At 61.7% G+C, this 14,087-nt stretch overlaps 1 protein-coding gene across 1 annotated transcript; it reads right to left on the bottom strand.

Annotated features, from left to right (window-relative positions):
* Positions 1-370: 370 nt before the first annotated feature.
* Positions 371-12,080, bottom strand: GRIN2C (glutamate ionotropic receptor NMDA type subunit 2C). Its single transcript, XM_026484199.4, is given in 13 exon segments — positions 371-1,922; positions 2,343-2,575; positions 3,499-3,686; positions 4,164-4,324; positions 4,691-4,920; positions 5,176-5,301; positions 6,694-6,847; positions 7,196-7,361; positions 7,508-7,704; positions 7,706-7,720; positions 8,629-8,743; positions 9,084-9,682; positions 11,649-12,080. Coding segments are annotated over 13 exon segments (3,696 nt in total). The 5' UTR covers positions 12,048-12,080; the 3' UTR covers positions 371-809.
* Between the last annotated feature and the right edge of the window lie 2,007 nt (positions 12,081-14,087).

Here is a 14,087-nt window from a genome sequence, read left to right as displayed (position 1 = left end):
ACAGCAGACCTCCCTCTGCCGTTCCCATTGATACACTGTCAGGCTCCTTGGTGGGCCCTTGGCAAGGCAGGACACCCACAGCCCCCGGCTTGAGCCTCTCTTTTCAAGGAGATTGAAGGATGAGCTCCATCCGTCGCCACCCAAGCCCCCACGCTGAGCACATTTGTCACATCCGGCTCCAGGGTGGGTAGGAGCTGGCATTGAATACCAAGTGGCTGCTGCCACCCAGAGCCCGCCCTCGGCCTCATCTCCCAGATACTCCCCCAGAAGGAGCTGCTCACCTTCTCTAGGCAGAGGCCCTGCCTGGGATACCCCCAGCGTGCTCCTATTGCCTACAGGCTGTGACGTGCCCCCTCTAGGGATGCAGAATGAGGCAGCCAGGACCAGTGGGTTGTAAAAGATTTGTTTAATGCCCCAGTGCTTTGAGAAGAAACTCCAGACAGGGAGACCAAGGAGCGGGACAGCCCTGCCCCAACCCCGAGTTCCAGCCTCTATGCTCCCACACCAGGCCCCCAGCAGTCATGACTGAAATCTAGCTAACGGCAGGGCAGGGAGACTGCACTACTCCCGGTGACTCCAGGACAGGTGGGAAGGACTTTGCATAAGAGGACAGCAAGAGCCCACCCAGCCCACGCCGAGACCTGAGACTGCCGAGGTCACCGAACTGACCATGGAAGACGTCTGTCATTGGGGTCCCACAGCCAGGATTTCAAGGCAAAAGCCAGAAAAGCCCAAGTCACCTGCCCCCACTAACCCTGACAGCACCAGGCAGAGAATCCAGCTGACCAGGAACCAGAGTCGCTGAGCCCTCACACTTCTGACTCCAAGCTGGAGATCCGCCTCCAGGTACAAGGTCCAGGGAAGCCATGTGACCCGCAGGCCACCCTGCTGACCTCTTCCAGCCCCGCACTGTCCCTGTAGCCTGTGCTCAGACCCAGGATCCTGCCCCTGTGCCCCGGACGCCCCCAGGCCCCAGTGAGCCAGGGACCGTGGCTGGCACAGGGGGGCAGAGGGGGGCAGACAGCCCCCCAGCAAAGCGGCAGGTGGGCGTGGGCGTGCAGGCAAGCGTGCTGTCTGTGTGGCCAGGCGGGGACCCTCGCCCACACGCCCTCCTGGCAGGCCTCCCGGTAGGACGGCAGCCACATGGATGGCACCTGCACCAAGCGCCCGCAGGCCGGGCGGCCACACCCCGCGGGCAGCGACCTGGGCCAGGCGAAGGCCTCGGCCACCGAGCTGGGCAGGGAAGCGTGGCGCGGGCGTGGGCCCCGGGCCCAGGCCGCGCGCAGCAGGGCCTCCCGCCGAGCCAGCTGCTCCGGCCCGAGTAGCGGCAGGTCCTCCTGCTCCGGGGGCTCCGGGAAGAGCGGGAGGAAGGGGCGCCCCGACCTGTCGGCTCGAGGGAAGGAGCTGTAGTGACAGCGCTCGGGCGACAGGGGGCGCTCTGGGAGCGCGCGCCGCTCGGAGGCCGAGAGGTGCCGCCCGCCGTGCGCGGCCAGCACCTGCCGCCGCGCCTCCCGAGCGGGCCAGCCTGACACCCGGGAGACGTCGGGCAGCGGCGGCCTGGGCGTCGGGGGGCGGCCCGGGGGCTGCGGGACCCGGCGCCCCGGCGCGGCACGGCCCCCGCCTGGCGGTCCCCAGCCCGTGGGGCTGGGTTCGGGGGATGGGCCAGGAGATGGGCCGGGGGTGGGCGGCCGCGGGCCGGGGCAGGCGGGCGGCGGGGGCGCGCGGCGGCCGCTGCCCCAGCTCTCAATGGTGCGCGCGGCGCGGTCCAGGGAGCTGCTCACGCCCGCCGTGGTCACCATGTCGCGTGCCGCCTGCAGCATCTTGAGCACGCTGGCCTGGGCCGAGCCGGCGGTCAGGTCCGGGCTGGGCGGCCGCGCGGGGCTGGCCAGGCTCTGCACCCCGCTGAAGCAGCTGTAGATGCCCTGGGCAGCCGGGAGGAGACAGCCGTGAGCTGCCAGCTCCTCTCAGGGACCGCCCACCTCCCGGTCCAATCACCAGCCCGCGCGTCCCCACGTCCTAGGAAGCAACGAACATTTGTTCAGCGCCTCCTATGCGCCCGGCACTGTGCCACTGCGAGCGCAATTGCCCGGGATCGATCTGAGGCTCCAAGAGGCTCTCTTCCTAGAGGCGCACAGCTTGTCAATAGCAGTGAGGGTTGGAACCCGTCAGCCTGGCTCCGAAACACTGGCCCGCGTGCTGCAGGAGGGCTCTGCTTCTCCCCTGCTGTGCGCTGCCAGGTGGCCCCCAGTTCTTAAACCGGTAAACGGGGCCATGGCTAGCTCTGACTTAACTGGGTTGGTGCCCCTAAAGCTGGGGCCTGCCTGGGGTGGGGTGGCACCCACCCTGCTGAAGGCCAGCAGGAAGTCCAGCCGGGGCGTGCTGGGCACTGAGTGGCGCAGTTTCCAGTAGACCAGGTGCTCCCAGGCAAAGACCAGCAGGGCCAGCCCCATGGCTACAAGCAGCATGTAGAAGACGCCGGCCATGTTGTCGATATCCAGCTTGCTGCTCATCACCTCGTTCTTCTCGTTCTGGCAGATCCCCGACAGCCACACCGTCTCCAGCTTCTGTGTCTCCCCTGGCGAGGGGGGGGACAGCGGGGGACACACCTGGCTCAGGGAAGACCCTCCCAATGCTCACGCAAGCCTGGAGCGAGGCGGGGTCTGGAGCCAGGGTGCCACCCTCTTGCAGGGCCACACGGGGCTCTAGCCCGGCGGAGGCGGGACTGGGGGGGAGGGGGTGTTAATGAGCAGGAAGAAAGGAAAGCAGAGTGGGGGCTGGGGTAGTCGAAGCCAGCCTTTGACATGCGCACCCACCCCGTGCCCAGGAAGAGCTTGCTGACCGGGTGAATGTTATCGTTCACTTCTGGGCCAAACTTGGGGATCATCTCCATGCTAGGCACAGAGCTGGGCACACAGAGACAAGAGGCCTAGGGCCCTGAGGACACCCCAGCACCTTCATTGCTATCATTCTCATTCTGTGGTATTGAGGGAGAATCACAGTTTATCCTTCAGCGCTGCAGCCTCTGGGTTTGGGGGTAGGGCCAGCTGGGCTGCTTACACATGTGAGCCGCTGGTACCAAGGCAAGCCTGGGCCCCCGGATCTGGGACTGGGCAGGCCCTTGGCACTACCCTAGGTGATCTCAAGGTGGAAATGGTTGGGACAGGGGTCTAGAGAAAAAAAAGAGGATCTGAGCCTACCCCCGCAAAGCCCCACCGTGGGGCCTGAGCTTCCTCCTGTCTTCCTGCCCTTCAGGGACTCTCATGCAGTCCTATCTCCCACTCCCTCCTGGCAAGTCCACCTCTTCCCCAGGTCTTCATGCAGTCCCTCCAAAGACCCCCACCCATGGGCCCAGCTCTCACTCCCAGAGACGTCTTCCTGCGCACAGGCCCTGGGACTCCGAGAAGAGTAGTGGAGATGCTGGCCAGCCATCAGGCCAGTGTCCCCACCTCAGCTTCTATGGCCCACCCTGGGCCCCAGGCCCCCAGCAGCAGCACCCACCGTCCCCCAAGAACTGCAGGAGCGCCAAGTCTATGGCCCGCTTCCAGTGGGAGTCCTTCTGCATGGCGATGCCGTAGCCGGTGGTGGCAAAGACCTTGCCAGAGCCGATGGTGACCAGCTTGCAGCCCTCGTCCTTGCCCGCCATGTAGTTGAGGACAGCAGCATCATAGATGAAGGCGTCCAGCTTCCTGGGGACAGGCCAGGGGGCATGTGAGATGGGGACACCAAACCTAGGGCCTGACAGGGATCTAGGCCCTATGAGCCCGCTGAGCACTGACCAGGAGGGATGGGTGGGCAGAGCCTTCTCTGGTTCTCCTGGGTCCCGGATGCAGAGCTCAGGGACCCCACCTACCCTCCTCTCAGAGGGACCAGGGAACTCTCTACCCTCAGAGGACACGCCCTCTCTGCCCAGCCCCTCCATGCCCCCAGGACCCTAAGAAGGTCCCACCACCACCTCAGGCCAAGACTGACCCCTCAGCCGCATTTCTGGGCCACAGTGGGCGTGCAGTTTTGCTTGAAACTTCGCTCTGCCCCAAGTCCTACAGGACACCCCAGCCTCAATGTCCCCACCTTGCGTGTCTCAGGAAGGGCCAGAGCTGAGGCTGGTCATCAGGGAGGCATGTGGGTAGAGAAGTCAGAGGGTAGGTGCAGAGCTGAAGACCCACCCCATCTTGAGGCTGCTGAGCGCGTCTTCCACCGAACGCTGGTTGAACTTGACCATGTGGGTGTGCATGTCTCGGTAGTTGCTGCGGATGTTCCGCTCTGTGCTGCCATTGGGCACCGTGCCAAAGCGGAAGGGCGGGTACTGATCTTGAGGCCGCTGGAACTGTGGGCAGAGAGCAGGCACCGTTCATGCCCCTCTGTCCAGCCTTGCAGGCACCGACACTCCCCGACCCTGTCCCCTGGGCCCAGCCCTGGGGTCTGCACTTGCGTGGTGAGGGCACAGGAGTCCAAGAGACTGTCCAGGCCACTCCTGTGTTTTACAAATGGTGACACTGAGGCCAGGTCAGGAAGAGACTTACCCAAGGCCACTCAGTCGGTGGACCTGAGCCCTCCTCCCCCTCCCCCGGTGCCCCAGCCTCTCCTCCCCAGGCTCCCCAGCTGCCTCCTGCTCCCTGCTCCATTTCAAATTCCTCTCCTGGGTCCCCCCGCTCTTGGCCCCCCTGCCCTCTGCCAGCTATGGCCCCAGGACCTTCTTATCACTGAGGCCAGACACAGTGTCGATGTACTGCTCCTGGATCATGAAGGCGGCCAGGTTGGCGGTGTAGCTGGCGAGGAAGATGACCGCAAAGAAGGCCCAGACCAGGACCATGATCTTGCTGGTGGTGCCTCGGGGGTTCTCAATGGGTACTGAGTTGTTGAAGACCAGCGCCCACAGCAGCCACACAGACTTGCCGATGGTGAAGGATGGGCCCCCAGACTCTGGGAGCAAGAGGGTGGGCGCAGAGGGGCTCAGGTCCTCACTCTGGCCTGGGCGAGGCCCCGTCCCCAGCTATCCCCACTCCAGGGCAAGCCAGCCCACCTTGTTCCTCTCTCTCATGTATCTGACTGGCCCCTGCCGGTTGTCTGGAAGCCAGAGACCTCCCCCAGGACCCAGCCTTCTCTGAGGGGCCCCTGCAGCCCTGAGCCCGGCCCCATCCCCATGCTCTCTCCACCCAGGCCTGGCTGAGAGCTTACTCTTGCCGCTGGTGAGGTTCTGGTTGTAGCTGACAGGGCTGAAGTACTCGAACGTGAAGACCGTGACGGCCACCACGGTGAGACACATGACGAACATCATCACCCACACGGAAGGGCTGTAGGGCTCTGGGAACAGAGGGAGGCAGCTCAGAGGCCTTGCTGCCGTCCCGCTACCGTCCCTCCCGCCCAGAGCCCAGAGCACTGGGTGCTGGCAGGGGACCCACTTGGTCAGAGGGGGGCGGGGCCCATGAGCCCCGAGGACTGAGCCAAGGGGTCTCTGACTCTCAGAGCAGCAGAGCCGCAGGAGAGACCCCACACCCCACTCCGGGGAGGCCAGGCTCTCCAGCATTCTCGGTTTCCCTTTCCCCTCTGCCCTGGGACAAGATCCCATCACCCCACCCCCAGGAAACTTCCCTTTGACGACACATATCCCCTAGATCCCACTCCCACCCCCAACTTCCTTTCACAAAAAGACTTTACACCCCATGCGCTCTCCCCTCCCTGTCCCATTCCCCCCAGCCTGCAAGGCCTACAACCTGCTCCTTCCCCCATCCTCCTCCCCCCACCTGGCCAGATTCCACAAAGCCAGGGCAGTTTGCCCAGGGCATTTTCTCATTCCCTCTCCTCCCTCGCCTGCCAGCACCGCTAACCACACTCCTGTTCTGGAAGTGCCCTGCCTGGCCCAGCGTGGACGAGCTGCTTGTTCGGCCTGGAATCAGGGTCTTTGAGATCAGGTCTCACTCTTGATCCTACTGACAGGGCCCGGAAGCCCCAGGAGCTGGGGAGACCAACTGAGCTCCTCTGACCAGTCTACTCAATGGCTTCAGTCTCCCTGAGCAAGGAGGCATGACTGCCGTAAGCACTGTGTCCCCGATGCCATGCCCATCCTGTGGGGTGGGGTTTGTTGTCTTCTACGCAGCCGAGGAACCCTGCTCAGAGAGGTTCGGTGACTTGCTCAAGGCCACACAGCAGGAAGGGGATGCCCTCCTCTGCTCCTGGCTGAGGCTTGCCTGTCCTCGTGGCTGTCTGTAAACCTCACACTGCAAGTCCCACTGACCTCCTGACAGGGCTCTTGGTGACAGCCAGGACTATGGCTGTATCCCCAGCAGCTAGCGGGAGGCTTGGCGCAAAAGGGGCTGCCCCACAGATGCTGAATTCCTGATCAAGTCACAGACTAGCACCGCTTGCCACTCTCTGGGTCGGCTCCTCCAGCTCCCTGCGAAGCTTCTCCCCCAGTGCGTCCTAGCCCACAAGGCACCTCCCGAAGTCAGCCCGCCTTCCCAGCTTTCCTGCCCCTCCCAGCGGCCCCTCCGCCCTCCGTACCCAGTCCTTGGGCTCGGAATGGAACATTGGCTTCACTCTCCCCTCTCCGTCCTACTCTCCTGCAGCTCAGGCCTCCGGCCAACCTCCCAGGCACCTACGGCTGCTGTGCTGGCCCTCTGAGCCCCACCCCAAACTCCCTGTTTCCAAGCGTGCTCCTTAGACCCTGGAGTCCTCCCTGCCCACCCCGAGCCGCACCCAGGAAGGCCGATGGGGAGACGGTGCCGTTGCTGCGTGCCACCATCACGCTGATGCCCGTCTCCACGAAGGGCACGGAGAAGTCCACAATCTCGGAGCGCTCCTCGTTGATGGTGAGGGAGCCGATGGCCATGTCTGCCCGCTTGTAGTACACCTGGGGCCATGGGGGCCAGGCCCGGGTTGGAGAAAGTGTCCCACCGGCTGGAGCACCCTCTCCAGCCTCCCCCGGCTACCCTTCCAGCACCCCCTGGGCTGAGCCGGCTGTTCCCATCTGGGGTCCTCAGAGCTCCACTTGCAGTACTGACCAGCACAGGGGGCGTTACTGGTGACAGCCCATCTTCCCTGCCAGCTGGGAGAGCCTTAGGAGCTGGGCCCAGGCCCCGCCCTGACTGACCCCCTCCCCCAGCACAGGAACATCGAGGGGTGGCTGAGCGATGCGTGGGGCCTGGGGTGGCCAGCGGGCAGGGGGATGGGCTCAGGCGGACCTCAGGGGAGGGCCTACCTCCCCGATCATGCCGTTCCACACGCCCCGAACCCTCTTGCCATGCTTGCCATTGGTCACCAGGTACAGGTCATAGGAGAACTTGACCACCTTGGCCAGCTTCTTGAGGATGTCAATGCAGAAGCCCTTACAGCAGAGCTTGGTGTAGGGGGCTGTGTCACCGCTGCTGCCACCAAGAGACCACCAGAAGTCAGAGCCAGCAGCTCCTCCCAGTTTGGTGGGCAGCCCCCAACCCCCTACCCAAGCATAAGCCACACACGCCTGCCATCGCGTGACAGCTCACACGGGGCCTTCCTGTGTGTTCTCGCGGACCTGAAGGTGTGGTTGCTCTGCCTGCGGCACGGCACGGTGTTGGGCACACAGCCGCCCGAGCCAGGGTCAGGGCTCTCCACGATGACAAAGGGCCGCTCTTCCAGCGTGGCCACCGTCACGTGCCGGCTGTCCATAACAGGCTGTAGAGACGCGCTATAGCGAGGCCACACTGGGTACTTCATGTGGAGGACACCGTGGGTCCCAGCGCCCCACCTGCAAAGGGTGACCAGCTTCAGCAGGGGACCTCCAGCCCAAATACCCCCACCCTCTAGGTGGGGCCCCCGGTGGGGCCTGCCAGGGCCAAGAATGCCCCTCCCTAACCTGGGGACATCCGGGGCAGGAGAATTTGGGGAGCAAGGGGCTGGGCAGGGCCCAGAAGGGAGAGCTCCCCGCAGCCCCCTCCCAGCCTCTGGTCCCTGAGCTTTTCCAATCTAGCCTCCACACCGCTGCTGGCCCACAGCATCGTCCCTGAGCCCAGACCTGAGCCTGTCTCACCACGCTACCCCTACCCCCACCTCCACCCCCACCTCAGTATGAAGTCCTTCACCCAGTACTCAAGGCCTTCCCACTCAGGTCCACCATACCCCCCTCACCGCGCTCTTCCTCCTCAGTCTCCACACCCCCAAACACATTACTTTAAAATGCCTTAAACCCTTCTGCCCCTCTGTCTAAACCAGCCTACTATCCCTTCCTTATGGGCTGCTTCTCAGCCCTCCACAGTGAGCCCAAACATCCCAACTTCTGTGGATCCTTCCCCAGTTCCCTCCTTTGAAGACAGAACTGGTTTTTGGCCCTTCTCTGTACCCCCGTGGTGCTTTGCACGCATCTCCTCAAATTCTCTATGTTTACATGTCCGTCTGGCCAACATAGCTGTGGGCGAGTCCCCTAGGGGCAGGACAAGTGCTTGACAAGTTCACTTGTGGGGGGAGGCTAGGGTGCCATGGGGGCCCTCAGCCGAGCTGCCTCACCCACCCTGGTTCAGTGCAGATGCTTCAGCTGAGACCTGAAGGATGAGGGGCTGGATGAAAGACAGAAGGGACCCTCTGCTCAGCTGTGGGACAAGAGGGGCTGGGGACAAAATGAGAGGATACCGAGGAACCCTGGGCTCACCCCCTTCTCACCATCTCCCAGAGGCGGTGGCGGTTGAGGGCGATCACAACCATGGTGGGCTGGACCAGGTACCCACCAGGGCTGAAGGAGAAGTCTCGGCCCTCCCAGGTGACATTTAGTAGGTGCCTGCAGTGGGGGAGAGAAACCAGGGTGTCCCCGCAGCCCTGCCCAGGACCAGAGGCCCCTTCCCCCACCTTCCACCTCACCCCCATCACCACCACCAGGTAGCACTGACTGTGCCCTTACTGTTCCGGTTCCCTGTATTGACACACCCCCTCCGAAATCCTCGACACAACATCAAACTGGCTTTTTTTTTTTTCAGTTGTCAAAACTAAGCTCAGAGAGGTAAGGTAACCTGGCCCCAGGCACACAGCTAGTGGGAGGTGTGGCCAGTGAGCCCAAGCTCCCTGCAGCCCAGGTGCGCTGAAGGGCCCTGCCCCCTCCCATGACTGGGCCAGGTGCCCACCTGTAGAAGGCCTCCCGTGCAGGGTTGACGGGCCCGGGGTAGCCACGGCAGTCCCCAGCCGGGGAGGGCAGGGCACCATGCTGCCGCTGGTAGCCGTGGGCGCCCAGGGCCAGGATGGCCACGCCGTCGCGGACCTTCTGGCGGAGGCTGAGGCGCCAGCTCTCAGTGACGACGCTGATGAGGCCCACGGGGAAGGCCGCGGGGGGCGCGTCAGTGCTGCCCAATGCCAGGCTGGGCACCAGCCACACGTGTCCAGGCCCCACCAGGCCGGCCTGCGCCGCCTCGGCGAAGAGCACCTCGGCCTCCTCCCGCGAGCAGTAGGCCACCAGCACCGGGGCGTCGACCTGGCGCAGCAGGCGCTGGATGTGTGCGCGCTGCCCGCCCGGGCCCAGCTCCAGGGTGAGCACGTCCAGCAGCCGCCAGCTCAGGTAGCTGGCGTCGGCGACGGCGCGCACCCCGTCCAGGAAGAGCGCGTGCCCCGGGTGCAGGCTGGTGATCACGGCGAACGCGCTCCAGTCGTACTCCTCCAGCACCTTGAACAGCACCTGCAGCTGCTGCTCCAGGGACACGCCCAGCTGCAGGAAGGCGGAGCCCGGCTCCTGGGGGCGGGGCGGGGCCTGAGTCGGGGCGGGGGCGGCGCGCCCCGCCCCAACTCCTGCTCCCTCGCGCAGTCCCCTGATGAGGATGCCGCCGGCCCGGGAGCCCCCGTGCCGCAACACCTGCTTCCCGCCCCCCGCGCGGTTCCTAATCCCTGCTGCCCAGTAGAATCACCTGGGGGGCTTTTAAAACTACTCAAGCGGGCCCCCACCGGAGCAACGCCGGATTAAAAACTAGCTGCCCCCGCGGAGCTTGTTGGAAATGCAAATTCTCAGGCGCATCGCACACCTCCTGGATCAGAATCTGGGGATGGCGCTCATGAATCTGTATTTTAACAAGCTCTTCAGGTGCTTCTAGAGCCCGCCAGTTTGGGAAGCGCTGCCTCCGACCAACTTTAAGGTAGAGACCCACCATGCTGGGAGTTACTGTCGGGCCCAAAGGTAACTGGGAGCGCCATCCTCCGCGGAGCCCTGGGGATGAGAACGCTCCTCCTCTCCACCGCCTCCACCATCACAGATGCCGAGGGCACTGGCGGCTGGAGCCTGGGCTAGCACGATCTCCTCCTAACTGTGGGCTCCCTGCTGCCCCTGCAGGCCCCCAAGATTTCACCACACCGCTGCTGTCCCAATCTTTTTTAAAAAGCAAATCCGGGACAACCCTACAGGACAAGTAACCCAGTTCCCTCAACAAACAAATGGCAAAAAAAGGAGAGCGGAGGAGGGTCCTAGAGACCGAGGCTCGGAAGCTACATGGGCCAGTCGCTAGGTGGAAACCTGATGTGTTTCTCGATTCAAGCAAACACATTTAAAAATAAGCATTTATGATGTTTATGAAACAATGGGGAAATTTGAATACTATCTGGATATTTGATGATGTTATGGAATTTTGTTTTTTAGATGTGATAATGTATACTGGCTTGGTTTTTAAGCCCTTATCTATTAGAGATATATAGAGAAGTATTTCTGGATCGGACAATAGGGCTTTGCCTCAGACATAGAAGAGGCAGAAGTGCGTGGACGTAGGGATGGGGCAGGGTTGGCTGGGGGTGGATAGTCCATGGGGTCATTATACTCTTCTATGCATGCTCCAATTTCTCCATAATAAAAAATAATCATAAAAGAAAGGCAAATCAGATTGGTCTCCCCCCTCAACACCTTCTTGTGCCCCCCCCCCAATTACTTAGGATAAAACCCAAATATCTTCCTATGTGCTCAGGATCTCACCTTCCTTTCCAGCCCTCTCTCAAGAACTCCCAGCTCCTTCCACCTGGCTGTCTTCACACCACCTGATGCCTCTGGTGGGAACACTGTCCCCCACACCACACACACACACACACACACACACACACACCAACTCTCCCTCATCCTCCAGACCTTCGATATGATGTCTTAAGAGACCTTCTCTGCCCAACCCCCTACCCAAATGGGGGCCCTCTTAGACCCTCCTGGCATCCTGTGTTTTTCCTTCAGAACATTTGTCCCAGCTGAGACTTCAGACAAATGTGTGTTTAGAACTTTCTCCCCACAGGATGCAAACTCTGTGAGGCCAAGCGTCCCCCATGCCTGGGACAGTGACCTGCCACTGAATGGTCTCCATGCAGGTTAACTGCATCGGATTCTCTGGGTCTAGAACTTGACCAAGGAAGGCCAGAGAAGCAGAGAGAAGGTGGACCAGGGTTGCCCACCAAAGCCAGAGGTGAGCTTGCCACCCACACCCCCTCATCCAGATACAATGTGAAAGCAGCCCAGAAAGTTTATCTTCTAGAACATGAGAAAATCCTTCCCACAGCCTTCTCCCCCCTCGCCCAGCTTGTGCCCTCAGCCCCCAGCTCCCTGCTGGCGCCACCCAATCCCAGCTGCCCAGAGCCTAAGTCTCTCCCTGGCCCAGCCTCTACCCCACTCCTGCAGCCCCAGCCTGGCTCCCGGCCCCCGGCCCCCGGGATGAGAGGACATGAGTTTGGACAGGCACCTTGGGGGTGAGGACCACAGCAGAGCCCCCACTGATGCTGAGGATGGGCACATGGGTCTGGGAGGAGATGAAGTCCAAGATCTGGGCCACGGCCTCAGTGCCCACATTGTCCTCAAAAACAATGCCGTGGATGCGGGCCGCCCCTAGGAGCCCGCAGATCTGGGTGAGGAGGCTGCTGGGATTGGTGTTGTTGACCCCCACAGTGAGCGGCTGGATCTCCAGAGGCAGGTCCATGAAGCTCTGGGAGGTGAGGCGGGTACGAACTTGGGCCTGCGATGGCCCCGAGCTGCCAAACACCACAGCCACTGTCAGGGCTTGCTCACCCTGCCCAGGGCCCAGCCTTGCCCAGGCGCCGAGGAGTGAGGTGAGCAGCAGGGCTGGCCCCAGGGCGCCACCCATGTCCACTGGAGCGTCCTGCAGAGAGATCGGGATAGGTACAGGGAGGGAGACAGAAGCACAAAGAGAAAAGATGAGCACACCCGGGGTCAGAGACGCACGTCCCGAGGGAAAGAAAAGAGGGAAAATCCCCCTCCTCAAAGAAGGGCAGAGATGGAAGGACAGCCAGACACAGATAAAGAGACAGGTTAGCTAAGCGTCCCCCTGGGGTACCTGGAGGGGCAAGGGCTGGAACAACGTGAGTCCCCATAGGTGCTCATTACTTCCATTCTGCTGTCGAACAGCATGCTTGCCTGGAAAGGCCAGACCTTTGGAAATGCATCCGTCTGGGTTCTGCCCCAGGAAGGTACGCTGAAAATGCCAGGCCGGTGTCCAAGGGCATGGATTTGAGTCGGACAGACCTGAGTTCAAGTCCCAGCTCTGCCACTTACTAGCTGTGTGATCCTGGGGAAGTCACTTAAGTACGTTTTCTTCTGATCATCACAGGACCTGCCTCACAGCAGCAGGCGGGTCGTCCACTGCTATCAGCATCCTTATCTTATAGGTGACAGCCCCACATCCAGGGGAAGGAAGGCAGCTTCTCTGACACTCCCGGTCTCTATATTCCCCAACCCAAACTGAACCTCACATCCCCGAGGGCCCTGCTCTGTGTGGCCCTGCATGGCACAGAGCCCCTCCTCCTGGGCACCAGACGTCCCCACCCTTCCCCTTTGGCCTCAACTAGCAGCAACCATTCCACAGGAGTGGGACACCCCTGACTTGGTCAGGGCTCAGGGTCTCCTGAAACCCTGAGGTGTCTTCCACATAGGCTGCTCCCCCCGGCCAGCGCTGGTGTGCAGGATTGTGTTGACCTAACCCAAGGGCGTGACGTGTATCCCAGCTAAATAAACATCATCGCTTTGGATGGGAACCAACAGCCAAGCCAGTGAGTGGTGCCCACAGATGCAGCGCTCCCTCTCAGCTGGCCATCAGCCACAGCCATGCCACCTTCTCCCTCTTCGTCACATCCCCAGCAAGACTTCTGAGTGGGGCAGAGCCGAAGGGTGGCCAGGGTGACCGTGGTTTAATGGCGGCTGAGAAGACAGCACTTTGGGCAGCGGAGAGAATGAATACTCGCTTTGGTGCCCTTGAAGTCCGCCCCCCCCTGTATGGTTTCCTGGTGCACCGACTTAGCCTGTCAGCCCAGAGACATGTGTGAGTCTGGGATTGGAACCTAAATGACGCCAGGCCACAGCACGCCTCAGCCACCACCAATCAGGGAACTCAAGTGACACCTGCAAAGGGCGCCTCCATGCTTTTGCTCCGCCCTTTCCCAGGCCTTTCTGTGCGCATCTCTGCTCACAGCGCGGTCCCAGGAGGTCCCCTGTCCCCTGGGCAGCCCCAAGCCTCCCCGATCTCTGCCTCCCAGCTCTGAGCTCCACGTCTGTGCCGTGCGGAACAGCAGCCACCAGTCACGGGTGACCGTGGGCAGCAGAAATGCAGCTTGTCTGCACTGGGGTCCGAGGTCAGTGTCACATACATGCTGGATATGGAAGATGGAGTGTGAAAAAAAAGAATGTAAACGATCTCATGAATATTCTTTATATAGATGATACGTGGAAGTAATATTTTACATACATTGAGTTAAACAAAATATACTCATTTCACCTGTTTCCTTTTACTTGTTCTGTTGCCACTGGAAAATTTACAATGACACCTGCAGCTCTCATGTTGCTTCTTTTGGACAACGTGACTCTAGAGGTAGGACCCACGCTCTCCCCCAGCTCCAAGGGGACACTCCCCCCGGAGACTCCCTCGATGGGAAGGTGTCCTCTGGGATTGGGGCTGAGAAGGAGAGGACTGTCAGGCAGGCGGTGCCTGTCACCGGAGTGTGCACACAGTACCTCTGGAGGGAGGGCCCCCCCCAGGTAAGTTTCTCTGAGCTTCAGATAGCAAAGGGCAGATTCAAAGAGATGCAGACCCCAGAGACTTATCACCACATGACCTCCAGCCTCCCCACCAAGGCAGAAGGGTCATACCCCCAGCTCTGGCCCCTCAACCTCT

The sequence above is a fragment of the Ursus arctos genome, unplaced genomic scaffold (assembly GCF_023065955.2).
Source record: "Ursus arctos isolate Adak ecotype North America unplaced genomic scaffold, UrsArc2.0 scaffold_24, whole genome shotgun sequence".
In the NCBI taxonomy this organism is placed as follows: Eukaryota; Metazoa; Chordata; class Mammalia; order Carnivora; family Ursidae; genus Ursus; species Ursus arctos.
The sequence above is the reverse complement of the archived record's forward strand: the minus strand, read 5'-3'. Positions and strand labels throughout refer to the sequence as shown.